Raw genomic sequence first — 26,220 nt, 5'->3', positions numbered from 1 at the left:
GCTTGTCTGGATCCCATTCCCTATTGCCCCAGCTCTAGGAGATGAATGGGATGCACAGAAATGCCTGTGCAAGGAAGAGCTTCCACCTCTGGGCTGTCTCCACAAAGGTCCTGGAAAGCCTTCCCAAGTGCTGCAGGGCAGTGCAGGGAGATGTGCAGTTGCACAGGACTGTGAGGTGAGCTGGCTGCTGGCCTGGGATTGCTGAACTGGGATCACCTGTAGCTTCTCTCCAGATTGACTTGCCCTGGGATATAAAGGCATTTACATGCATTGCTTCAAAACACCTGCCTATTCCCATCTCACCAACTTTCTCCACTCCAGCTTTCTCCAATCCAAGAGAGAAGAGTGCTCCCAAGCCTTCCTCTCACCACTCAAATTGCTCTACATCTCCCTATCCTGGTTCTTCCTCTTTGTCTCACACCTACTGCAAGTCCTCTTTGTTTCAGTCCCACTTCTCTCCCTCACAACCTTTTTTCCAGGGCTGCACTTGTTCTTCCCACTGAGCAGAGCCAGAGGGGAGTCCCTCCTGGCCCAGAGGCTCTGGGTGTCTGCATGGGCTTGCTGGGGGCTCACAGGCAAGCAGCAAGATCCTGCTGCCAGCTCCAGGCAAGAGGTATTAGGGAGAGGAACTGGACTGCCAGAAGGGTCATCTTATGGGAATTGGCTCCTTCTGGAAATAGAAAAGCCCTTCTTCTCTGCAGGGTACCAGAAAAGACCACTCTGAGGAATACTTGGAGGTCAGGGCTAAGTGCAGCGTGTACGAAACTCCTTGTGTGAGTCACCAGGGCATTTCCTTGTTCATGAACCCCAGGAAATGGCACAGGGATGTGCTGGGTTAGCACCCAGCATCTGCTGGAGTGACAACTGGTACCTCTGGCTCCAGGGGCCCATCAATACCTTCAGCATCCCACCTCAAGAAAGGATGGTCTGCAGAGAAGAAATCCCGTTCTCTGCCAGGCACTGTCATTCCTGCAGCCTAACGTGTCCCAAGCTGCCCATTTCAAGGCACAGGACGTGTGCTGGTCTGCGGCCACTCAAATTAAATGCCATTTGTCACAGCAAGCCCTGCGCCAACTTCATACTCATCAGCCTTGAGGGCTCTCCTCTTGGCATGGACAGGGGGATAATGAAGAAAAGACTTAATTAGAGTACCACACAAACCCATCTCATTTGATGACCTGCATTAATCAGGGCCTGGGGATAGTTTTCTCCCCCTGACAGGTATTTGAAGTGAGCTGTGCGGTTGGGAAGAGAAAGAACAAGCCCTGAGTGCCTGGTCCTGCTGAGTTACCATCCATCATCTGTGGTACTTGCTGGCATGGGAGCAGCACAATGGGGTGAGGTGGGCACTGGTGACAGGGGAAGAGGTTTTGCCAGTGGGACATGGGGACGCTCAAGAGGTTTTAAGCAGCACCTAGGCCTGGGATGGGTAAATTTGTTTATTTGGTGGTATTTTTGCTACCATCTTTGCCAGGGAAGCAAGCTGGGGATGGGGAACTTGGACACATTCAATGACTTTTTTAGCTCATTTCCCCCCTCTCTGAGCCCCCACAGGGTGTTTGCATGGAGATCCCTGATAGTGTTCTGGTAGCAATTGCCTTCACCAGCCACTTTTCCCTCTCCTGACTGCACTTGGCTACAGCTTATATCTGGTAGGTATCAAACGCAGGGCGCATCTCAGACTCTTCTCCACATCCCCAGATCTCCTGGGAGTGATACAGTAGGCAGGGCGGGATGTCCCGCTCAGCTGCACCCACAGAGGCTGTTTCAGGGGGCCGGGTAACCCCGCGGGCTCCCACCCGGGACAGGCGCTGCAGCCTTTTGTCACCATCTAGTGGAAACACGCGGCCGCGACCAGGCACTGGTTGAGCAGGACGTTTGGGGACACTCACTCCCCTCACCCGTGGTTCCTGTGGGGATCCCCCCGAGCTGCTCACCCATTTTTCGTGGCTTTTGGGGAGCCCGTTTTGCCTCGCAGCCCAGCTTCCCCTTAGCCCTGGGCAGCAGCAGCTGGGTAAGGTGTCTCCAGTGCTGCCAGGCTCGGGAGAAACATAGGGGATGAGTCTCTGCTGTGCCAGAAACTGCAAATCCATGGCAAATCCCTCCCGGGGTCTCCACTAAACCAGTTAAATTCCCTTTAAATGTGGAATTAGATCAATGCTCCCAAGCTGTAGACATGCTGCAACAAGAGACAGCCATAAAAGGACCTAAAGTATATTTACTGCACAAATAGAGCTGTTAAACCTGCTCTTTTGGTCAAATTACCCTTCACTGATGCTGCTCTGCAGACCTCCCTTGGCTCTGAAATTTCTGGCAGTGCCTGCAGAGGAGCAGGGCTGTGCTGTGCCACTGGGCCAGCCTTGCAATCTGGTGTGTTCCCAAAACAAGGCTGGCCTTGCTCCCCTCCAGCATCCTCCTGCCCCCTGCTAGGGCTGCCTGGAGGTCCTGACCACAGGTAGGATACAGGCAACAGCCCAGCCTAAGTGTTGGAATCTGCAATGTCCTGGCTACCTTCCTCCCTGCAGCATCCCAGGCCCTTTATGGCCACAACAGCAGCTGGCAGGGTCGGGCCATATCCAGACCTGTTCAATGGTGCATGGATTAACACAACACTGTGGGCAGAGTTGGTTCTCACTCCTCTGCACGGGGCTGCTGTGCTCCTTTCCCTGAACATCGGGTCCTGCTGCACCCTCAGAGATGCCAGTGCCAAGGACAACCTTCCAGCACGCTGCTGGGAAAAGAGCTGGAGCACGGGCCATACAGAGATGTCCCTTGCCAGGGCTGGGAACTGAGACTGGCCAGCTTCCAGCCCAGCTCTCCACTGATCCCACCACCGGCACTGTGTTATTAGACACACGCAGTGTCCCAGCAGCCAAAACTGCCCCCAGCTGGAGCAACACTTGTCCCTTTCTCATGGCAAACCACCCCTCCCACAGCATGGGGAGGAGCCAGGGCCAGCCCCAGCATTGGTTGCAGAGCTGTACAGGCAATCGTAGTAGGGGATTTTGTTGCACTACATGGATGGCAAGGAAAGTGCAATCAGCTCTTGCTTCAGACAGATAAAAATGCCTTCCAGGTCTCTCTGTCCTCTGTCTCCATCACTCTGCAATCCCTCAGGCCACCCTAGGTGTGTGTCACTTCTTCCCCCAGCCACTTGGGGATAGCTCCTGCAGGACACAGTGGGACATGAGCCAGGTGTGGCTATTTCATGTGCAGAGTCCAGCTGCCCTACACAAAGGGTTTTCCCAGCTGGGATCCCCTCTGCCTGCATGTGTGACCAGGGCTGGGACATGGTCAGTCTCCCCTCTGTTCCAGCTCCCTCCCTCCTCGTACTAGCTGATGGTGGCAGGCTCTCCACAGGCTGGCTTGCTCCTGGAGAGGCTAGCTGATCCCATCACCTCTTTGTGAGCAGGTGCCTTCAGCTATAGCTCTGTCTGCCCGGAAACTGCCTCTCCTTGGCCAGCAGAGTAGAAAGAGGCACTAGGACAGCCTAGGAGCCAGTAATATCGGCTCATCCACAGTGTGTCCCTTGCTTTCAGGTGGCACTGAGTAACACAGGGGTATCCCCTCAAGGCCATCAGGGCCATGGAGGTCTGCATTCTTTGATAATCTGCATTTTTTTTCTTTAGGTCGCACTAGGATTTTGTGTTCCCCAAGTCAGGGGCTTCTCTCAAGCAGGCCCTGGAAGGGCAAACTGGTACAGTCGCACATGCCTGAGTCAGGAGACCCGAGGAGCTGGCTGGACACCCAGTCTGAAGTGGGAGGGGATGTAAGGCAGTGGGGAATTCCCATCAAAGGAGGACACTCCAGTCCAGGGGGAACACAGGCAGGGATAATGCAGCACTCAGCCCTGCCAGCACACCAGCAAGTTAAACAGGAGCACCGGGGGTCATTCCTATCCTGACTTTACAACCATCGGGGTAAAACTCCATGGGACAAAACCTGGTATCTTCTCCCAATGACTGAATTCAAAAGCATTCATCGGGCAAGCACGGGCTTATTTTTTTCTCCAGCTTTGTGCCTTTTCTCCCTGACGGGAGAGGTGGAGGGTGGCAGCTGCAGGTGCTCCTGTGCCAACTGCAACCCCAGCAGCTGTACACTGACCAGCTCCTGTAGATTCTTCTTCAAGCTGCTCAGTCCCTCCTGAGGACCAGCAGAGGATGCCCGCGGGGGAGCGGAGCAGGGCTGGCAGAGGGAGCGCTGGGGAGACCCCAGCCCCAAAGAATAAGGCGAAAGTGTGCTAGGGCAGGGTTCCTGTGTTCCCGGGCACCGCGCTGCCGCAGGGCCAGCCGCGGAGGGCGGGGATTCCCGGGGGGTTCCCGGGGTGTTCGGGACCCCCGGTACCCCGGCCCTGCCGCACCACGTGGCTGCGCCCGCCGCGTGCTCTCCCGCGAGCGCGGCCACGCCCCCCCACCGGGGCCCCACCGCCCAATCAGCGCGCAGGCGCAGCGCTGCCTCCCCCCCATTGGCAGGCGCCCATTCCCCCCGGGCGGGCAGTGCGTCCCCCGCCCGCGCCCCCCGCCCCGCAGCCCCGCGGCTGTAACGCGCCCTCCCGTTGGCCGATGGCAGGGCGCCGGCCATTGGCGGAGGGGCTGGAGGGGCGGAGGGCGGCGATTGGCCGGGCGACGCGGCGCTCGCGGCGATTGGCCCGTGTGGGGGCGGCGGGGGCGGGGCCTGGCGCGGGGCGAGCAAAGGGGGCGGAAGGGGCGCGCGCTCGCTCTTTCGTGTCAGTGCCCGGCCCGGCCGCCCGCGCGTCCCCGCCGCTCCCGCCGCGCCACCGGCACCACTCCCGCCGCGCCGCCGGCACCGCCCGCCCCGCGCCCTGCACAGCCCCGGCCGCCGCCCCTGCGCCGCCAGGCACCGCCGCCATCATGGTGAAGATCGCCAAGGTGAGGGCGCGCCGCCGGGGCGCAGCCGGCCGGGCGGGAGAGCGGGACGGCCGCCGCCGTGGCGTGGCGGGTGGGGATGGGGTTGGGATGGGGAAGCAGGGAGGGAGCCGGGCCGCCTTCCCGCCGCTGTTCGCTCGGGCCGCGCGGCGGGTCCGGGCCTGCTCGGCCCCGCCGTGAAGATGGCGGCGAGGGGAGGGGCCGCGGGCCCGGAGGGAGCGGTTTCGAGCACTCCCCCCGTCCCGCTCGCTCCGAGCGGCGGTCGCCAACGGGGGTACGGGGCTGGAAGGGAGAGTCGGTGATGGGGGGGGAGCCGTGTGTGTGAGGGACGGGGGGGGAGCGCCGCGTGCAAGGGCGCGCGGGACCGGGGGGGCGGGGCTACGTCACCGCGCGGCCACGTGGGGCGCGGGAAGTGCGAGCACGTGGGAGCGGCCCCCGGACCCCCCGCAGCACCGGGAGGGCCCCGCACACCGGCCGTGGGAGACCCCCGGACCGCCCCCCCCGTTACCCCGGGGCGGCCTCTTGAGCGCCGCGGGGGCGGGCGGGGCGGCCACGTGGTTGGGACAATTGTCCACCGGAGCGCGGGCGGCCAAGGTGTGCACGGAGCTAAACGCGCTGCCCGCGCTCTCTTTCAGACCCCGAAGAACCAGATCAAACAGAAGAAAATGGCTCCTCCTCCGAAAAAGTTCGAGGAGAGCGAGGAGGAAGAGTCCTCTGACCTAGACGAAAGCAGCGGAGAAGAGGTGATGGATCTATAGATAAAAGTCGGAAGGATGCACATGTTACAAAAGTGTCATGGGGCCTGTGGGTTACACTGTGGCAAAATGAACATTAATAAACAATCGGTGTCTGTCAGTTAACTGTGGCTAAAAGACAAAGTGAATTTTATAAAGTAAAAGTAATAGGGGGGAAAACTAGCTTAGAAATGTAGCAAAGTCTGTACTTCTAAGCTTTGGAAGGACTGCTGGGATCTCAAAGCTGTCCTAAAGCTGATGAGCAAGTAGGTGAATATTAACTCTTGTAAGAGCACAAATTATGTGCAAATCTAGAAGTTTCAACCTATTAAATGCTATTAGAGATCACTGGTCTTGCTTCAGGGCCAGGGAATTTGGAGGGGCTTGAATGTTACATAAGTAGTCTGTTAAAAGCATGGAAAATGTGGGTTTGGTCTTTATTAATTCAATAGGATGGGCAATTAAGGTAACTTAAACTGTCAGAAGGTAATGCTTTAGATTGCAGTTGCTGTATGTTTGTCTGATATTGAAGTAATTGTAGCATAAAGGGGCAGCATAAGAGTCTTACACTAATGTGTCTTTCAGATGATCCCTCAGAAGAAACCACAAAAAGTAGCTGTTACCCCAGCCAAGAAGGTTGCCACCCCTGCAAAGAAGGTTGCTACTCCTGCGAAAAAGGCAATTACACCTGCAAAGAAGGCTGTGCCTACTCCACAGCCCAAAAAGGCTGTTGCTCCATCACCTAAAAAGGCAGCTGTCCTAACCAAAGGAGCAAAAAACGGAAAGAATGCCAAGAAGCAAGAGAGTGAGGAGGAAGATGACGATGAAGATGATGACGAAGATGAGGAGGATGAAGAAGAGGAGGATGAAGAGGAAGAAGATTCTGGTAAGTTACTTTTGAAATATGCGTCCATCCTTGTATAAGTTATGGGAGGGGTGGGGAATCCGTGAAGTCTGGATGAGAACTTGGGCTGCAGCTGCATTACACACAGCCCGTGAAGCACCTCCTAGTTTCCTGACCAGTCTTTGCTGATTTTGTAAAAATCTTGTGAAACAAAGTACTTTCTACCCATACCACTCAGCCTTCCAGCCTTGATAATAAAGACTTGTTGTACTCATGATGCAGATGAGGAAGAGGAACCACCAATGCCTGTGAAGCCTGCAGCCAAAAAGCCTGCAGCAGTACCAGCCAAAAAGCCTGCAGTTGTGCCAGCAAAGCAGGAATCTGAAGAGGAGGATGAAGAGGATGATGAGGAAGATGATGAAGATGACGATGGTATGTGGGATTTAGGGAAACTTTGTCTGACTCTAAAAAAAGATGGGTAACTAATAAGCACTTATGGGGAGCCTGGGGAGGGGAGTAACTTAATGGATTAGTGGGAATGATGCAGTGTGTGCCCATCTGGTTTTAGCTGGTTGATGTCCATGTTGGCTGAATGGGTTTATCCCTATTAGTAAAACTTCTTACTTTTGGTGAACGGGTATTATTTTTTAATGCAATAAAACTTTAGGGGGAGAGGCAGCTTTTATAAACAACTATCAAACTTCTTTCTTGAGAACAAACAAACTGAAGGAGGTGTGAGAAACACTACTTTGCTTCATGGAATTTTCTTTTCTTAGTCTCAAAAGAGGCTTAATCTGAAACTGACTGAAATACTGTGCTTAACTTGTTTCAGAGTCTGAAGATGAAGCCATGGACACAGCCCCTGTTCCAGTGAAGAAAACCACTCCAGCCAAGGCCACACCAGTGAAAGCCAAGGCAGACTCTGAAGATGAGGAAGATGATGATGAGGAAGATGATGAAGAGGATGATGAGGATGATGAAGAGGAGGATGCTGAGGAGGAAAGTGAGGATGAAAGTGAGTTTAAATGTTTTTGAGATCATAACTACTCAATAACAGGAAGGATGGCTGAACAAAAATTTTGTCCCGTCTTTTGGGCTGAGGAGCAGTTGTTCTATGACAAGAGGTCTTGCATATGACTGGTGTAAAGTTTAATGCTCCTGTGTTGATTCTGTATAGGAAAAGTTCTGTATTTTTCAGTGTTGTTGTTTGTTCTCTGTCACAGAACCTGTCAAGGAAGCACCTGGAAAGAGGAAGAAAGAAATGGCCAATAAAAGTGCACCAGAGGCCAAGAAAAAGAAAACAGATGGTAAGTGGTGTGGGATCATCATACTTTGCTGATGGACTGAGATTGGACTGCTGGGTGAGGAACAGAACTCTGAAGAGCCGGAATGCCGGGGTGGGGTTTCCCAGCACAAATGATGATGATAAGGGACTTAATACTGACACATGATGTCACTTTTGAGCAGAAACTGATGTGCTTAAGTTGTCTGGAGTCTGGCTCCCAGTTGTTAAAAAAACTGCCTGAAAAAAAACCCCACTTTATTGTCTTTTTATTTAAAGGGCCTGTGTCAGCTTTCTCCCTCTTTGTGGGAAATTTGGTCTGCACCAAGGAGTTTGAAGAGCTGAAGGCTGGCATCAGAGAATTCTTTGGGAAGAAGAATATCGAAGTTTTAGATGTCAGAATTGGTGCTTCCAAGTGAGTTCATCAGCAGAATTCTGCTGCTTATTTCTTCTAATTGGCAATAATTTGTTTAGAGGGGTGCAAGTGTGCTCATGCTGATTCCCTTCAAGATGGTTTGCTTGGTAGTGTATGGAGGAGCTGCAGTACTGATAAGGGTTTAATACTTTGCCTGGTGTGCAGCTATGTCAGAGTGCCTTCCTAAAGGGAGAGCTGCCACTGCAGAGCTGTTCTCTTAGGTGGAACAGGTAGCACTTAATTTATTACAGTCAAACTTGACCAGTGGAAACCCCTGGGTTTGGGTTTTCGTTTGTGGTCTTAGCTGCCAGAGGGAGATCAGCTGAGATATTAAGGCTACTGTTGTTTCAGGCGGTTTGGCTATGTGGACTTCTCATCTGCTGAAGATCTGGATAAAGCTCTCCAAATGAATGGAAAGAAGTTAATGGGTTCGGAAATCAAACTGGAAAAAGCAAAGAGCAAGGAAACTATGAAAGAAAATAAGAAAGGTATGAGCAACGACTCTGCATACCTGTGTACATCAAAGAAGAGTTGTTACAATGGCGGTTTGGAGCAGGCTTGGGGTATAACTGATGCCTGCTTTTCTACTCTTTTATGGCAGATCTTCGTGCTCTGGCCTCTACATAGTAAAGTTTCTCAAATGCTGACATGTAGATATGCAAGTTCAGACTAGAATATCTGCAAATGTGGTCCCAAGAAATAGTACATATTGGGATGACTTTGGAGGAAATGTGTTTCCTTTAAAGCTTTAGGACCTGTTTCCTGACCTTGATGCCCTTAAAAGAAGTTCAGTGGCAGCATCATTAACTTTCATAATAGTTGCTTTTGCAGCTTCTGAAAATGTGAATACTTGCTGTGGTTTATTTTCTGCTAGATAATTTGCTGGCAGTGGCAGTGGAGACGAGGAGGGATTTTTAGCTGGTGACCTGAAAGTAACTTTTCTCTCTTTGCAGAGAGAGATGCCAGAACACTGTTTTTGAAGAACCTGCCCTACCGCGTAGCCGAGGATGAAATCAAGGAGGTGTTTGAAAATGCAGTAGAAGTCCGGATAGTACTGAACAAGGATGGAAGCAGCAGAGGGTGTGTAGCTGAGAGGACTGTTGGATGTTTGCTGTTCCTTTGACTCTTGGCATATTTTTATAAGCTTGTGTGTCCTTTAGCTGCCTTAAAGGAACCTGCTGCATTAGGTATACTGAAAAAGCTACTTTTTGCAGCATTTTTTTTCCACATCCTTCCCCCCCGCTATTCATGAACTTTGTCATTTCCAGAAGGAGACATTTGCTTACATTCTTTTCTGTGCTGTAGGATGGCCTATGTTGAATTTAAAACAGAAGCTGAGGCAAACAAAGCTTTGGAGGAGAAGCAGGGCACAGAGATTGAGGGTCGTGCCGTGATCATTGACTTCACTGGTGAGAAGAGCCAGCAAGAACATCAGAAAGGTACTTTTCCAGACGGATAACGTGCATACAAATAACATTCAGGATTTAAGTCCACTTATTTCAGAAGTTTTCTGTGGGTATGGCAATTTAAAGCACTGCAAGAAAACTAAGATATCAGGAAGGGACCTTTTACCTGACTTGTCCTCTCCATCCTATCCATTTTATGTCTCTACTGCATGTTTCAGACAAGGTGGGTCAGCAGATCTAGGTGACCAAAACAGGGTTGGACTTGGCTTTGTGCCTCACCTTAAGACAAGGAGAAGGCAACAACTACTCACCTTTAGACAGGGTCTGGTAGCAAGAGGAAGAGAGCTCTCCTCCAAACTTGCGCTTACAGAACTGACTTTTCCCCATAGGAGGTGGAGACAGGGAGTCAAAGACCCTAATTGTCAACAACCTCTCGTACGCCGCTACAGAAGAGACGCTCCAAGAACTGTTTAAGAAAGCTTCTTCCATCAAGCTGCCACAGAACAACCAGGGCAGGTCTAAAGGGTATGTTGTGCCTTTCTCCCGCCCCCCCTCCCCAGGCTGGCATTGTGAATGACTTGCCTCCAGATACTCCCTGTTGCTGCCAGGCTGACTGAAATCTTCCTCTCCATATAGATATGCGTTCGTAGATTTTGCCACAGCTGAGGATGCCAGGGAGGCATTGAATTCCTGTAACAACACAGAAATCGAAGGCAGAACAATCAGACTGGAATTCAGTACACCATCATGGCAGAAAGGGAACACGAACGCACGAGGAGGATTCGGTCGTAAGTGTTGCACGCTTGATCGTGAAACAGCTCTGTCAGGAGGGCAACAGTCAGGCAAACTTGGGGCTGTTTTAAAACAAAAAACTCTGCCAATGGAGTGAAAGATCTGCATTGTAAGTGAGTGTGCTGGACATGATGACTGATTATCTGAATTGCTGATGAAACTGTTGTCAAATTCCTCTAGATAGTCAAGTGCTGATCCAGCAGTGTCTGTACAGTTAGTTGTTATTGCTGTTGATAAGATGCAGGCATCTATTTTACAAAATGGGGGAGCGAGAAGAACTTATTTTGACAGTATCAGATTGGCGAATGGAAATCCTTTGATGTCAGTTTCTAACTACAGTCTTGGGAAAGTTTTCACGGCTTTCAGGTGCCTGAGCTGTTACTTGAAAACAGTCCTGTCATCCCTGGGAGCTGTTCTGCGAGCTAGTAGCGCAAGCTGGATGTGATAAGAAGCTAAAGGTTGCCTTGTTCAGGTTGAATGACCTGTGAATATATTCTTTTTCCATAGAGCAAAGCAAAACGTTGTTTGTCAGAGGCCTTTCTGAGGACACCACGGAAGAGACGCTAAGAGAATCATTTGAAGGCTCTATAAGTGCAAGAATAGTCACAGACAGAGACACTGGATCATCTAAAGGGTATGTTAAGCATCCCCTGGGATCAGTTCAGGTGCTACAAAGCACCTCACACTGATCTGTGCAGTGGGAGAGGTTCTCATGCTCATGTGGGTGATTGTGTGAAACAACTAAATTGGGTGGAAGCAGAGAATGTGCTTAGAGCTTTGGGGCCTGTTCGTGAAGTGCAGCACATGCTCACTTCTCACCTCTTCTCAATGAGCTCCTTCCTGCCAACAAATCCGTGGCAGCTGATGGATTCGCACGAGAAGAATATTAACTGTTCAGTACTGGCAAACTCACAGTGGGGATCCATCGATTGTGATTAGCCACTGCTGTCCTACATGTGACACGTCCTGTGAGATGCAGAAGTGCCAGTGTTTGTTTCTGAAGGGATTGCTGTCGGGTACCTGAAGGTGGTGCTGCAGCTCGCAGAGTGTGACTGACTGTCATTCTTGTAACCTGGCTCTAGGTTTGGATTTGTGGACTTCAGCTCTGCAGAAGATGCCAAAGCAGCTAAAGAAGCCATGGAAGACGGAGAGATAGATGGCAACAAAGTGATCCTCGATTTTGCCAAGCCAAAGGGTGACTTCCAGCGTGGCGGCGGATTTGGTGGTCGTGGCGGCAGAGGAGGCGGCCGAGGAGGAAGAGGTGGATTTGGTGGCAGAGGTGGTGGCAGAGGTGGATTTGGAGGTAAGAGGAGGCAAATGCTTCTGTTCTGAGGGGGTGTGCTCAGAAATTAACCCAAAGCCATTCTTGGGGTTATGATGTGGGGCTACCACAGAGCAATGGATTTGAATTTATTTTCTGTCCTGTGCCAGGATGGCTTTGGAAGGGCCAGTGGTATATATTACATATATCTATAAAATATATATACGTGTGCATATATATATATATATACACACATCATATGTATTGTACCTCTAACTGTTTATTGCAATAATTTTCTTTTTAGGTAGAGGTGGCTTCCGAGGAGGCAGAGGAGGAGGTGGAGATCACAAGCCACAAGGAAAAAAGATAAAGTTTGAATAAACTTCCCCTTTCCTTCCCCTTCTTCTGCTCTCTGAGACTATCTGAAAGGACTCCGGGGGTTTTTATTCTCCTTTGATCTTGGCGGAGCCTTCGGAGGACATTCCAAGAAGCGAAGCAGTACTGTGAGCCACTTGGAAAATACTAATTTTCATTTCAAGGAAGCGAGAGCAAGCCATTTTGACTGCTTGCGTATTCAAAGGAACTTTTTAAAAAAAAAACCACAAGTGATAGATGTGGGAATTTACCCCTTGTCTGTGAGTTGTCTTGAATTTATAATGTTTTACCATGTACAAATTTTTTTTTCCTATAAACTTCTGTAGCATTTTTGCTGTAAAAATGCAGAATGTTTTATCATTTGTGCTTCAGCACCCTGTCTTGGACAGATTAAAGGACCTAAACTGGTTCGTGTTACTTCTGTGCCACTAAATGAAGCCAGGCTGGGAGAAAGAGGCTGTCTATAGCCTTCCCTCTCTTGTGTTAAGGTCATTAGTGTCACAGCAGCAGCTTCTGTCCTGCTTTGCTTGAGCTTGTGTCAGCTCCCAGCTGTGTGTGTGTGCTGCGTTAGAGTGCTTGCAGGAAGGAGGGCAGAAGAATATGACTGCCAAGGTAAGCTCTGTGACCACAACCATGTTTTATTTAATTTTTTTAAACTAAAGATGCTGTGATGGTGCTTAGTAGCCAGTTGATCTCTTACATTCTTTTTAAACAAATGAGTACATCAGATCTTGTACTAAGGCCCTGCAGCTCAATTGCTCCGTCTTGCAGGCATTTTGTCTTGTGCATCGTTCCAAATTGTCTCTTCTTGAGTTGTCCCTAAGTATGAAGCAAATACATTGAAACAGGAGGTCGGGTAAGTGGCTGCTTACACGCAGGCCTTCTACTGTTCTTCAGGCTGGGTCAGGGTGACTGCCTGGGGATGATGGAGCTCAGTGGCAGTGGTGAGCGGCCAGTTTTTCTAGCCAGGCACATGGCAGCTGTTGGGGTACAGAGTTTCTCCAAATGTGGGTGCAGAAAATGGGCATGAAAGCAGGGCTGTGCCTTCCTGAGTGCAGGGACCTGCAGGCTCAAATGTCAATGGCCTGTGCCCTGCTGAAAGGTCCTGCCCTGGGCTTTGGCATTCCAGCCATGTTCAATGACGTTCATCCTGGGCTCTGGCTGCAGTTACAGACTCTTCCACCCTCCAGGCCTGTTATACCAGCGCTGGGAGCCTGCAGAGCCCTTGCAGCCCTTCTCTGGCTTCCCAACGTTGAGCCCGGGGGAGCAGGGATGTTTTATGTTAACCAGTGGTGGGGGGCGGTCGCCTTGGCGGGAGGGTTACGGCTTTTGTGTGTTCTGTGTGTTTCGCGTCCTCGCCCCCCCGTCCCTTGCCCGAGGCTCCCGCGGCCCTTTGGAATCGGCCATTTTGGAGCCGCACGCGCGCCCCGCCGGCAAATGGTCGGAGGGCGGGTCCGTCCGCCAGGGGGCAGCACCCGCCTGCTGTCCCCGCCGGGACTTGTCCCTCAGGACACACGGGCTCATACACTGGGATATGGGATATGGGCCCTGCACCCACTCCAGCACCATGGGATGCTGGCTGGAGCATTCCCTCACACCCCAGTACCCTGCAGTGGAGTCCCACAGTGGGACATGACAGCTCGGGGTCACACTGGAGCAGGAAAGGGCAGGACCGCCCACAAGTGTACCTGCCTTTTGTCCCCACGTGTGAAATTTTTGATGCGGCTCCAGTGGCAGGTGGCCCGGCCTGCCAAGTCCACCAAGTCCTGGTCTGCGTTGCTGACCTCTCCACTCCCCATCACCATGTGGAGCAACCAAGCTGGGAGCCAGCTCTGGAAACTGAGCCCCCCGTGCTCTACAGGCTCACCTGTGCCTTTCCTCCTCTTCACCCCAGCCAGGTTCAAACCTCACGTGGGTTTGTCCCTGCGGACGCAGCTCACTCTGCTCAGGGGTCACTGGTGACCCTTGGCATGTGTGCCCCACTGCGCTGTGGCCAGGGCTTGTGTCACCTTGTGGTGGAGTTTTGGTTGGGGCAGAGGGGCAGTGAGCAAGGTCTTGCCGTGGGGAGGGTGGTGGGCACAGGAGGTGTTGATCTCCTTCAGCATAAGGAGAGGGTGTTCAACAAAACTGGTGAGTTTCCAACCCTTCTGAAGTGAACCTTGTCATGGAGGTCAAGATGAGAAGCTCCTCACTGCAAGGCACCAAGAGGATCCGAAGTTTAGCTGGGTTTGAAATGGAGGTGGAGGAGTGCATGAAAGAGAAAATACCTGCCGGCCTTGTAAACTCCATGCCAGGCTCCAGGAAGCTGTGCCAAACTGGAACAGGGCAGCTACAGTCCCCAGATGTCCAGTCCAAGCAGTTGTTTTGTCACTGTAGCCCATTGCCAGCTTTTGTTCCCAGCAGAAACCCACTAGTAATAACAGGAGCTGAGGGCTTGTAGGATTTTTTTTCTTCTTCTTTTAACCTTTATTTAGAAACTAGAATATTCACCAAAATCTACAAGGTTTCTCTGTACAGGTCCCATCAGGTGAAGAACAACACTGAGAGGTGTCTGCACGCAGCCCTTGCTCCCTGTACACATTGCTACAAAGAGCAAGAGCCAACCCTGCATACAGGATAAATAAACTGCCCAAAGTACTGTACCTGACATAAATTATGGAGGTGTCAATTTGGAAAGTATTTCTGAACTCACTCCCAGTGGAAGGAGGGAGGAGAGGGGAAAGGAAAAGAGTGTTGTGTGCTGCCTATCCTATACGGGCACCAAAAATGCCCTTGGGGCTCTGCCCTGCACTGCTGGCACTTGCCCCAGGGACAGGGTGAGTGCATCGTACATCAAATTTCACAGTATCACTGCCAGCCAAGCCCTGGGCAGCACTGGCTCTTGCTCTTCCTCCTCTTCAAATCTGCAGACAGGGACATTTGCATAGAGTGGCGTGGCTTAGTGCGAGGTGCCTTTTTTGACTGGTTTATGCCCTTTTTTAATTAATTTTCTATCCTGGGGAACATACAGACTTGGAGTAAACGAAACAGGCCCATTTCCAAAACACATTAGGAAAAAAGAAAGAAGGAAAAAAAAAGGCACTGCACAGGGGGACCTTTGAGGTAGTCAAAAGATTTTCCTTTCAATGTCTGGCACCAGAGAGGGAGAGAGCGAGCGCACCTGTGCCTGCATTTCGCTGTGCATGGTCAGGGCCAGGGATGTGGCTGTGCTTGTCCACCCCATGCAGGGACATCTGAGTGTGCAGACCCTGTGCCTGGGAGCTGGCACAGCAGTACCCATGCACGTGTGTGGCTTTGCTTTGCTCATACCTGCAGTCAGTGGCTGCAGAACATCCATGGCCTTTTTGTGGCCATGTGTCTCTCTGTTGGGGGTTTCCATCACAGCAGCTGACCCAGGGCTCCCCTCAAGAGCCTGTGGCCCTTCCAGCCATAAAAAGGGCCATGTCTCATTACACAGCTCCCTGTTGTGCTCCTGCACCTCATCCTGTAGAATAAACACTGCAAAAACCCTGAGAAGAGCAGACGTGGTGTGAAACACCAGCCCTCCTCTACCTTGTCCCCTTGGACCCTGCTCCATGTGCTGGGGCAGGACCAGTGCTCCCCAATCCACCCTGGAGCATCACAGTTGCTGCCAAACCAGGGCTAAGCCTGAAGCAGCCATGCACGGGGCCTTTGAGGGCTGTTGTCCCTCTCCAACCAAACCCACCAGGGCAGCCCTGCTGCAAGGAGAGGGTCTCCCCAGAGGAAACCCTCAGGATGCCTGCACCCAAGCTGAGGTCTCAGGTGTAACAAACCCCTGGGCCACTCTAGCCGGGGGCCACCAAGTTTCTCTGCCACTTCCTGGGCCACAGGCAAGGACAGTCTGCCTGGTCTCTTCTGCCAGGAGGATCAAATCCCTGAGGAATTTCAGTTGGGTGCATTCCTCTGAGGGCATGCACAGCAAGGCCACAAAGGGTCTGGGAGCCACCATCACCTGGGACCCTCTTATAGGGACAAAGACCCTGGTGCCCCGACTGCCATGCTGAAATCCTAAGGGGGCCCAGGGCTGCTGAGGGCCGGCCTTGGAGGACAGCCCCTTCCCCCAGCTGCATGTAGGGACACAGAGAGGATTTTGATGGGGATGAAGCCAATGTGCACAGGGTCAAGGTCACCAAAACCTTGCATGGAGGAGAAATTTGAGATAAATAAAATCCCTTGATTTTTGTGTCTTGGGGGGCTGATACACTTGCGATCAGCTGAACTCCCTTGGAGCAGCTTCCCTGATAGCCAGACCTGAACACCTCCAAAAATGTGCCACATCCCTCCCTGCCTCCCCGACTCCTTCACTTATCATGCTCCTGTGAAGGAGGTACTTAAAGCAGAGCACAAACCTCTGTGCCTTCTCTCTCTCTCTCTTTCCATTTTGTGCTTGATTTGTCATGTTGTTATTTTTTTTTGTTTTTTTTTTCAGCAACCCCCAACCCAGCTGGAGATAAGTGAACCACAATACAGTACAGGAACAAACACTATCACAAACCCTGCCCGCGAGCCAAACCCTGCCCGCGAGCACAAAGTCTCTGCCCTCCTTGCCCTGGAGGGAGATGCCCCCGAAGGACTCATGTGCCACCAGCAGAGGCTCACCCCATTCTGGAGCAGGGATCAGCTGTCCCAGCCCCTCCAGTCCCAGCTCTCCAGAGAGACTGTGCTAAAGGACATTGAGTTTTCTTGAGCATGTCAAGTTACTGTGGACCAAGTCCCACATTTGGAGCAACTCTGGAGGCAGCAGTTTATGAACCACCAACATACTCCGGAAAAAACATGGCTCCTTGTTCATCTTACTGTTCTTGTTCTTCACGATGCCAAAAGTTTTGAAGCCCTCATGTCCAACAGGTGATACTTTAAGGACCTCCAAGCACATCCCTAAGAAGACGTCATCGATGGGGTACAGCTCCAGCATCTCCGAGGTTTTGTGCAGCTTCTTGGCCAGGGGTCCATCCATGATGAAGCCTCCACCCCCTGCGTAGGGGGGGTAGATGTTTTTGTTGTAGAGAGCACTGGGGATGTAGTACTTGTTCTCCTTCTTACGGATTGGCCTGGCCTTGTGGAGGACATCCCCCACAAAGAGGTCCTCTCCCTCCTTCTTGTCCTCCAGGAACTCCAGGATGTTGCTGGGACTCACAAACACATCATCATCACCTTTGAAGATGAAGCGGACGTTGTCGCAGTAGATGTTGAACCACTTCAGGAAATGGACCTCTTTGAGGGTGAGGTTGAAGAAGCTGTCCAGGAAATCCCACTGCAAGATGTCGCCATAGATGTGGTTCTCGTAATCCAGCAGTTTCTGGTAGTTGGCTCTCTCCTCCTCCTTGGAGGCCGTGCCCAGCAAGAACAGCGTCCTGATCCTCTTGCCCTCCACCTCCTTCTCCTGGCCCCAGGTCCTCCGGATGGCCTCGCGGCGGTCGTGCTGTGTGATGATGGACTTGACCACAATGAGCAGGTAAACGTCCCCACTGCACTTCTCCGGGTGGTTGATCAACATGGGGAAGTATCGGCAGTGCCGATAGAGCAGGAACTGCTGGAAGTTGGGCTCCAGCCCCTTGAACCAGTCCACCTTGCTGAAGTTCTGGTTGGCTGAGCAGTTGGTAGTGGTGACATCCCAGGATTTTGTTTGCTTTGCTGTCACGCTCTCCTCCTTCACAGGAGCTTTTTCCTTCTTGGTCTTCCAGAAAGTGCTGGTGATGGAGAAGGCGTTGTCTCTCTTCTGTGTTTTCAGAGGTTCTGGAGGGGGCAGGTCTTTTTGCTGCTGGCCCTGCATGAACTGGTTGGGGGCCATTCCTCGCTGCAGCACTGTCACCGTGATGACCAGCAAGAAGGAGAGACAAACTGTTTTGTAGATGGTCTTCTTCCTAAAGGTACGAGATGGGGGGGTTAAGGAGAGGAAATTACAAGCTGCAAGAGACCTGTTTGCAAAAGCACCTCCTGGAAAGGTCACGGGATACTCATAATCTGTGTCCCATCACCTTTTGACGAGCAGAAGCCTCGTGGAAAGAGCTGTGGGACACCTTCAGACATGCTCTTCCCACCTGCATCCCACTTATGGAGTGGCTCTGGGGCCACACATAACTGCAGGGACAGGCTGAAGGCGTGTGGCAGGTGACTGCAGTGTCATCTGATAACTCCAGTACAAAGAGCTGGGAAGGGTTCACGGGGAAAAAAAAACGGGCTGAGAAAGATGAAGTCAGGGTGAGAGTTTTGGCAAGGCAGCTGTTTTGGAGGAAAGTCCCAAGGGAAACCTCTGTTTCAGCCATCTGAAAATTACAGTTTAGGACAAGAGCAGAAGAGAATTATCTTTTCCATAGAAGCATTAGCTCCAAGACACAGACATACTGCCCATGGCCCTAGACTGGCAACAACACTGAGAAACTAGAGCCAGGAAGACCACAAGAGTCAACATGAAACTGGTATTATTATTTCTTTTCAAAATGGCACATCAGGACAAAAAAGAAGTCAAACTTCAAGATTCAGTGGGGAAAAGACATCCCTAACCCTGTAATCACCTTGGGAACCAGCATTTCTGGGGGCACTGCTGGACGTTTTGGCCAGCTCTTGGGTCCCACTGCTTCCTTTGTGGTGATAAGGAGCAGTGGACTCAGGGCAGATAGGGAGACAGATTTTGCCAGCCTGCAGCAAAACAGGTGTCTGCATGTCCAGGGTGTGTAGGGGACTGGGTAGATCAAACCCAGCCCTTTGTGAGGCCATCCTACTGCTCTCCCTCACTGCAGACCCATCTCCCAGGGAAACTGCTGGCGCATAGGACAAACCCTGGACAGAACTCATGGAGGGATTGAGCAGGATCCTCCTGAGGTCCTTGGGACAGTGGGAAGGCTGCACTCAGAGATTACTGAAGCACAAATTTCCCCCTGTCCACTTTTCCACATAGGTAAAGATGGGTTTCTCTTCCCACTTCTTCAGAGGAGAGGAACTGCCCTCTCTGCCCATTTGAGTTATGCTGCTCCCAAATGTTTGGCTCTCCTCCACATCTGGCACATCTGCACCAATTCTGTCCCACCGAAGTCCTGTGCAAGTGAGCCATCTCCCTGTGCAAATGAGCACTGGGCATGGGGGGATGGCAGCTGACCTCCTTGTGCCTGCTCCTGACAGCTTCCTAAGGGCAGTCCCATCTCTGTCTGCTCCAACTCGAGGTGCTTGGCAGCCCCTGCACCCGCTTTCCCTGCTGCTGGGTGAAAGGGACCTTGGCTGGGGAGCTGAAGGAGACAGACATGGCACTGGTCTTGTGACTCCCATGAGCCTGTCCTCTTGGGGACAGAAGCATGTCCCAGCCTGGGTGACACCAGCTGGGAACAGCCCTCAGTCTCCCACTCGAGAGAGCCAGAAAGATCCAAAATCACCTCTCACAGGCAAATGGCACCTTTGCTTTGGGATAGTCCAGAGAAGGAGCTTGGGGCTGGAAGTGAAAACATTTAACCCAAGTATTTTACCCGGATAGCCAAAAAAAGAAAACCAAACATGAAACTCTCCTGGACCTGGGGGCCAGATTGGGATCAGCGCTGCCAGGAAGCTGCTGGGGCTTTGGGCCACAGGCTGCAGCAAAGCACCTGCTTGGTGGGACACCCTGTAGCCCCTCAGGCTCCCTGGGGCAGGGATCAGCATTGTCCTTGGGGACTCCAGTCACCCTTAAATGCAGGAACCCCAAATGGGAACCACGGGAACCAGGAGCTTTCAGGAGCTCCTGTCTCTGGCTTCGCCCTGAAGCACAAAGAACTTTTGAGCCCCACGTTGTCGTGGGAAAACTGTGATCACTAGTGTGAGAGCGAGCATGGAAATAAGTAATTACGGGTAAATGGATAGATATTCCCCATCCGGTTTTATATGTGGCCACTCATCTGAGACTGATGAGGGAGCAGTTCTGATTAGATCTCACCATTCCCTTAACCCTCTCCAGCCCTCCCCGCACAGCTTTGAGCTTGTTCTTAGAAATCCTTCAGTTCCAATACAACTTTACTCCAAGCACAGCCAAGCAATGTTTAAAACCTCTCATCAGTACCCACCACTGCCACAAAAATAACCCTGGTCACCCCTGTATAGTAACTATTTACATCAATCTCACCCTGACAATCCAGTCTTACTCCCATCCCATCTCATCTCATCCCATTCTATCCCATCCTGTCCCATCCCATCCTTGCACTCCCCACCACTCCAAGGACAACAAGTGATAAAATACCCAGACTGAAGGATGGCCAAAGGTTCCCCAGAAGCCAAAGGCAGGGAATTACTGATATAATTTTTAAAATTTGCATAGGTAGGGCTGTCACTAACTGGCACGGATGGGTCCTAGTCTTGGCAGACTCTGCCTAACAGAGAGAAGCTGCATGGATCCACTCACCCCCATTCACCCTCCTTGGGTCCAGGCAGAAGATCAGACCCAGGGCTGAGGGGAGACCTCTGGTGTTTAGTAAGAGGTGAAGAGTCAGGTGGCTTGGGTACATCGGAGTGTGTCGGTGAGGTGTTGCATAACAGCACAGAAACTTATTCCACCTTCCTTCAGGGGACACCGCTTCCCAGCTCTCACCAGTGCAATGTACAGTTCCTGTTTTATTACAAGAACCTATTTGGGATTTTTCCTACAGGTCTGACTGCAAACCACAGGGTACCACCAGGTCCAGCAGGAACGGGGGCCCCATGGCCACTTCTCCCCTGCAGAAATCCTGTCCCTGCTCTGTCAGGAAAGCAAAAGGGATTAGGGGAACCCTGAGCAACAACCACAGGAGATTGCCACATCGAACCGAGGATCTGGGGGGCAAAAGAGTGAGAATCATACGCACATCTTTTCTGATCTCAAGTCTTTCTCTGTGGTCTCCTCAGCTGGGAAGTACTTCAAGAGGGGAGAAACTAGGTCCTGCTTTCTGGAGATGCCAAGAACCACCACATTGACAAAGGGCTTTGGGTTTGCTGCCAGTACAGAGAAGACACCCTGCTGAGCCCCTGGACCCTGCTTTGGGGCACAGCCCCCATCCAGTCCCCAGCAGCATCCCAAGGAGTTGGGGACACCCAGCGCTGCAGGGCTTGAGGGCAGCAGCCACCCGGAGGGCTCCCATCTGTGCCAACCAGAACAGACTACCCCAACTGCTGGTATGGGTACCACTGAGAGAGCTTTGAAAGGATCCCAGCCTGGTCTTTCTCTTTTTTTTTCTCCATCAGGAAAACTCTAAAAGCCTCCCTGTGAGGTGGCTGCACCAGCGGGCAATTAAGTGTAAATCCCAAATTAGAGGTGGGCAGTTTCCCTTTCAGGTGTTGATGATGGAGGGCAGATGATGCCCCGGAGACTGAGGCTTTCTAACCCCATCCCATCTCACTTTGGATTCACATGAAAACCTCTTTGATCCGCCAGCACTGTCTATTTATTAGGTTGGGGTTTTTTTCTGGCCCCTCAATTAGATCCAGTCACTAGAGGCACGGCCAATATAGAGCCCTGTCTGTTGGCAGTGCCAAGGACTGGGAGAGGCAATCTTATCTAGGGGCACATACTGGGCAGAAAGCACCCAAATGTCCCCAAAAGTAGCCTGTGCCAGCCAAGTGGAAGCACCAAGCAGGGCCCCAGTTTCCAACGGTTTTCCCCAATGCCAGGGTGCCCAGAGATGCGTCCCCTCCTTATAAAAGCCGCCTGGTTTAAACAGAAAGCAGTACAAACGCAGGTTTGGAAAACAGGCAAGAGCCGAAATCCCGACTGTTTCCGACGCCGAGGGCATCTGCCCCCGGGCTAGCACTGCTCTGGGACAGGGACCCCACGGGGCAGGGCTGGTGGCCCCGCTCTCTCCGACCCCACCACACAAACCAGCCCTTCGCAGGGAAAGGCTGGAAAGGCATCCCCAGGGATGGGGGGCACCAACCGCTCGCCTCTGCCCGGTGCCCCTGTCCTGGCTCCCGGCGGGCCGGGATGTACCACGGGATGGAGAGAGATTTGCGTAGGCAGCGGACAGCCCAGAAAGCCTGACCTGAGAGAGAAAGACCCCACCTGAGAGCCCCCGCAGAGCCCTCGCTCCTGGGATGAGGACAGACGATCAGGGGACAAAGGATAAACGCCGTCCTTAGTCGCTTCTCCATGCCCACCCTCCCCACCAAAGCTGCCCCTTCCCAGCCAGCCACCCCTGGGGCGCCCCTCGAGAAGGACCCGGTGGGGAGGGGAGCGGGGCGACTCTCCAGAGGGACCCGGCGGCTCGCAGTCCCGCGGCTCCGTGCAGGACGCGGCGCCGGGACGGCGGTGCCGGGCGACGGGAGCGGAGGGCACTCGGCAGGACGGCGGAGCAGGGGACAGCGGGGCTCAGTCCGTGCTGGAGCGGGGCAGGAGCGGGGCTCGGGCTCCCCGCTACTCGGAGATCACTCACCACTGGAACATGCTGGGAGTGGGACGGGGCGGCCGCTCCGCTGCTGGCCGGGCTGCCCGCGGTCCGGGCGCTTCTCTGCCCTCTTCCTCCTCCTCCTCTTCTTTTTTTTTTTTTTTTTCCTACTTTTTCCCTTTTCCCTCCCCTTGCTCTACGAGGTGGAGCCAAGAGGGATGGCAGAGCAGGTAGGTTAACTCTTGCCCTGCCCCTCAGTCCCCACCCCCCTGCCCCGCTCGCACCAGCAGGCAGAGACCTCCCCAGTGTTGCCCGGGGAACGTGTTGAAGGATGACTGCCCACACGTTCCCCTGGGGACCCTCCCCGCTGCTGATGGGACACCCACCGGGAGCTGGGAGCTCGGGGGGATCCCAGCCCGGCCCCGCGGGCACAGTGACCTCTTCGGGCACCGTAGCTCTGCCCCAGAGCCTTTAGTGCAAAGGAGCCCACTCATGGGAAGGGCATCCCAGTAGTCACCCGGAGAGGAGTTTTTGGCAGCTGAGATCTCTGGAAAACCCATGTGGGTCTTTTCTAACCACCACCCAACATGGACCAGTCACTTTGGGATAAATCCCAAAAGGGAGCTAGGGCTTAACACCCTAGTTTCTCATAGCAGCACTGAGATCCCAGCTTTGCTTCTGTGCATAGTGTGGCTTTGGGGCAATGGAGCCACACATCTTGCCTTGGATCCTCACATCTCCTGGGACCCACCCTTCTCCCAAGACTCACATCTCACTCAGGATCCACACCTTGTCAGGGACCAACACTCTGCCCAGGACTCCCATTTCATCAAGCACCCACACTCTGTCCAGGGCCCAGAAATCTCCCAGGACCCACATCTCCCCTGACAGTGTAGGGAGTCAAGAGGAAGAGTTGCTGCAGCAGGAAGGTGCCTGTTTGGCATGCCAGGACCTCTCATGGGTCAAATTTCCAACAGCACCACAAACAAGTGAGATGTCCTTCCTGTTCCCTCAGCCCTGGTTTGGGTGCAGTTTCACCAGCACCCCTGCTACAGCCATATCAGCATGGGACACCCACTGCCCATTGAGAAGCAGATTTATGATCTTCCTTTCCTCTTAAAAGTAGCATTTCAGTTGAAGGTCTTTGTCAGCCATAAAAATTGGTCCCCATAAGTTCTGATATCTGCTTTTTTTGTCACCTTCCCAATCCCACCAGCTGCTCATGTCCACCATGAAGCCAGGATGAGAAGCCTGCAGGAAATCCTTTGCAATATTTCTTTCCCTGTCCAGCAGAGATATCTCAATGCCTTTCTCAACAGGCCCTCTGCATTTTTCATGAGTGATGAGGGTCATGGTCTCCTACAGCTCTCACAACCCCCCAGACACACTGAGCTTCTCATGCAAAAGGCCCTTCTATTCCAAAGCTGGACATGCAGTGGAACCCACAAAGCCTCTGCTAGTCAAACAACATTTGGCTCTGCACCAAGAAAACCCCAAGTCCAGCCCAGTTTGCGGAGGAAAATTGCATTGCTTTCTCCAGACCTGTTTCTCTTCCCTTATCTCAGCTTATCACTTTCCCGGATGCCCTGCAGCTCCATGTCCTGGAGACTGTGAAAGCTCCCCAGGAAACATTGCCCAAACAGGCTGCACCAGCTCCACAGCATCCCATGACCTTATCACCACCAAGGGTCCCTACATGCCTTCCCTGATTCCTTCCTTGAATCCCAGTGCCCACAGGAAAATCTGTATTTGCAGCATTCATGACCCCAAGAAAATCATGGCCATGGGATTCACTGAGCATCAGCTTGACCAGAACAGGGTGTGAGAAGGATCCATCTCATCCCTGTAGCACAGCAATGGTAGGTACACACCAGCCCATGGCTGGGAATTCACCCCCCTCTGCAAAGAGGGGCTCACAGTGGAGGGGGATCCCACTGGAGAACCTCCCTTGCACAAACAGGCGCAGAGGGGTGTGAAAAGCAAAACCCCGAGAGATGCAGCCGCCATCTCCTCCTTGACACGTGCCCTGGGACCATGATGGGCACAGGAACGGCAGCATCCACTCACGGGGAGCTGCAGTAAATCCCAAAACACATCCCTGGGCTGTGCTGCTCCAGCATGGAAGTGGCAGTGCTGCAGGCCAAGGAGGGCTCTTGGCAGCCTGCGGCAGGGAGCTCTGCCAGCCATGCTCCCAGCTTTCCGCCTCTCCGACGGCTGCTTCCGTGCAGGAAAGTGGCAGGGCTGCAAGCACAGGATGATTCTGTGCTGCTGTGCAGGGTTTCAGCTCATATAACCCCCTCTGGACAGGGAGACCCCCTCCCACCTCCTCCTGTGTGGGAAAGATGCACATCCCTCTGCATGAAAGCACTGCAGGCCTGGGGTCTGACGGCTGAACAAAGCTTTACCTCTGATGTTCATTAAAGACTCAAAACCTGTCAGGTCTGGGGCTACTGATGCCAGAGACAAACACTGTCCTGGGCACCCCTGGCACCACCAGCTCCTGTTTCAAGGACAAATCTGAGGATGAAGCAGCACTTTTTATGATTTCTTTTTTCCATCATTACATGGGAAAGTTTAGGACAAACTTCACACTCTCCAGATTCACCCTGTGAAAATAGAAAGGCAGCAGGAAGGATAAAATCTAACTGAAAGCATATTTCTTTTAAAAAGTCTTCCTTCACACACCTTCTCTTTGCCTCTTGCTGGCACCCAGCAAGAACAGGTTTTACCCAAGCAGCCACTACCACTCTGCTAAGAACGAAACATGAAAAAGAAAAACCTGAGTTTTTTTGTTCACCCCAGCAGACCCAGCCACCAGCAAATCCCTTCCATTCCTGCCCAGCCCTGCCTTCAACAGAGCAGCTGGATCTGTAGTCCTGCTCCTCCTTTGCTGCAGCACACATGACCCTTATTTCTAAGCCATTAAACTGGAATTTGGAGACACTGGATGCCTTTGGAACTGTTGGCAGTGCTGGGGGTTTCTGGATAATTAATCTTGGGTGGCAGGTGCTGCTCTGGCATAGAAAGGCTCCTTTGCCTTCCACTGCACGGGTGATGTCTGAGGTGTGCCGAGCTGCTGCAGCCCTGAGAGAGCTGGTAGGGGACAGCACTTGAACACGTTATCGTTGCATTATATGGGGATGCAACCTGGGGGATCACAAGGCTTTGGAGCTGGCATCAAACAGGGGTATGGGGCATCATCTGGGTAAAGGGAAAGGGTGAGGATTGGAGAAACGCCTGAGTGGCTAATTTAGATGTTCTCAAAGTGAACCGCAATGCTCTTTTTGTTTCAAGAATCCTCTTTTAATTTCAAAGTGGACCTGAACTAAAATATTTTAAAAAAATATAAGTACAAAGAAAGAAGTGAGCTTTTTTTATCAGGCTTATGTGATTCCAAAAGACTGGCCAGTGGCAGGTTGACCCAGCCAGTGTTTTCCCACTGATGGTTTGGGGTTTGTTTCACTGGGAAAAGCTGCTCTGGTTTCTTTGATATGGGGTTTCTTTTGTATGTTGTTCTCTGATTTCATTCCAGAAAATTATACATATACAGAAAAACTCTCATTTCATCTCCCACCAACTTGCACACCTCCTGGCCACTCGTGCCAACACTGTGGTCCCTGGGCTGGGTTTCCCACACAAGCCAAGGTCCCATTGCCCTGCGACCTGCACAGACACACAAACCAGCCCTCTCCTCCCCAAACCTCTGAGTGCCTGGAGCAGGACCAAGGGCTCAGCCTGACCCAAGACCGGCTGCACAGGGTGGTCAGATATTTAGGTTTTTCTTCATTAAACCACTCACCTGTGGTATACCCTGGAGCAGGGAGGGAGGCCAACACTGCTATTTGTTTAGCTGAGCCAGACTTAAACCACATCAAGACTTTGCACACTCTC

The 26,220-nt window shown here is 52.4% G+C and overlaps 2 protein-coding genes and 3 non-coding genes across 5 annotated transcripts; 4 read left to right on the top strand and 1 right to left on the bottom strand.

The window, feature by feature from the left end:
- The first annotated feature begins 4,784 nt into the window (after positions 1–4,784).
- On the top strand, positions 4,785–12,678 carry NCL (nucleolin). The gene is made up of 15 exons (XM_027685770.1): positions 4,785–4,889; positions 5,522–5,629; positions 6,206–6,506; positions 6,747–6,896; positions 7,297–7,479; positions 7,688–7,771; positions 8,026–8,161; positions 8,513–8,649; positions 9,115–9,241; positions 9,467–9,600; positions 9,957–10,092; positions 10,204–10,355; positions 10,867–10,993; positions 11,442–11,662; positions 11,925–12,678. Exons 1-15 carry the CDS (start codon positions 4,872–4,874, stop codon positions 11,999–12,001), a joined length of 2,091 nt encoding a protein of 696 aa, XP_027541571.1. The 5' UTR covers positions 4,785–4,871; the 3' UTR covers positions 12,002–12,678.
- On the top strand, positions 7,874–7,943 carry LOC113968947. Its single transcript, XR_003534691.1, has one exon. It is a non-coding gene; the product is annotated as a small nucleolar RNA SNORD82 (small nucleolar RNA).
- On the top strand, positions 10,483–10,559 carry LOC113968948. The gene has a single exon (XR_003534692.1). It is a non-coding gene; the product is annotated as a small nucleolar RNA SNORD20 (small nucleolar RNA).
- On the top strand, positions 11,179–11,317 carry LOC113968940. The gene has a single exon (XR_003534685.1). It is a non-coding gene; the product is annotated as a small nucleolar RNA SNORA75 (small nucleolar RNA).
- A 3,738-nt stretch (positions 12,679–16,416) lies between the features above and the next one.
- Positions 16,417–22,467, bottom strand: B3GNT7 (UDP-GlcNAc:betaGal beta-1,3-N-acetylglucosaminyltransferase 7). Its single transcript, XM_027685780.1, has 2 exons — positions 22,378–22,467; positions 16,417–17,880 (listed from the first exon to the last, which is right to left on the bottom strand). Exons 1-2 carry the CDS (start codon positions 22,386–22,388, stop codon positions 16,680–16,682), a joined length of 1,212 nt encoding a protein of 403 aa, XP_027541581.1. The 5' UTR covers positions 22,389–22,467; the 3' UTR covers positions 16,417–16,679.
- Between the last annotated feature and the right edge of the window lie 3,753 nt (positions 22,468–26,220).

This window comes from Neopelma chrysocephalum, unplaced genomic scaffold (genome assembly GCF_003984885.1).
Source record: "Neopelma chrysocephalum unplaced genomic scaffold, ASM398488v2 Primary Assembly neopelma1_69, whole genome shotgun sequence".
In the NCBI taxonomy this organism is placed as follows: Eukaryota; Metazoa; Chordata; class Aves; order Passeriformes; family Pipridae; genus Neopelma; species Neopelma chrysocephalum.
Note: the sequence above shows the minus strand (reverse complement) of the source record. Positions and strands in the feature narration are given on the sequence as shown.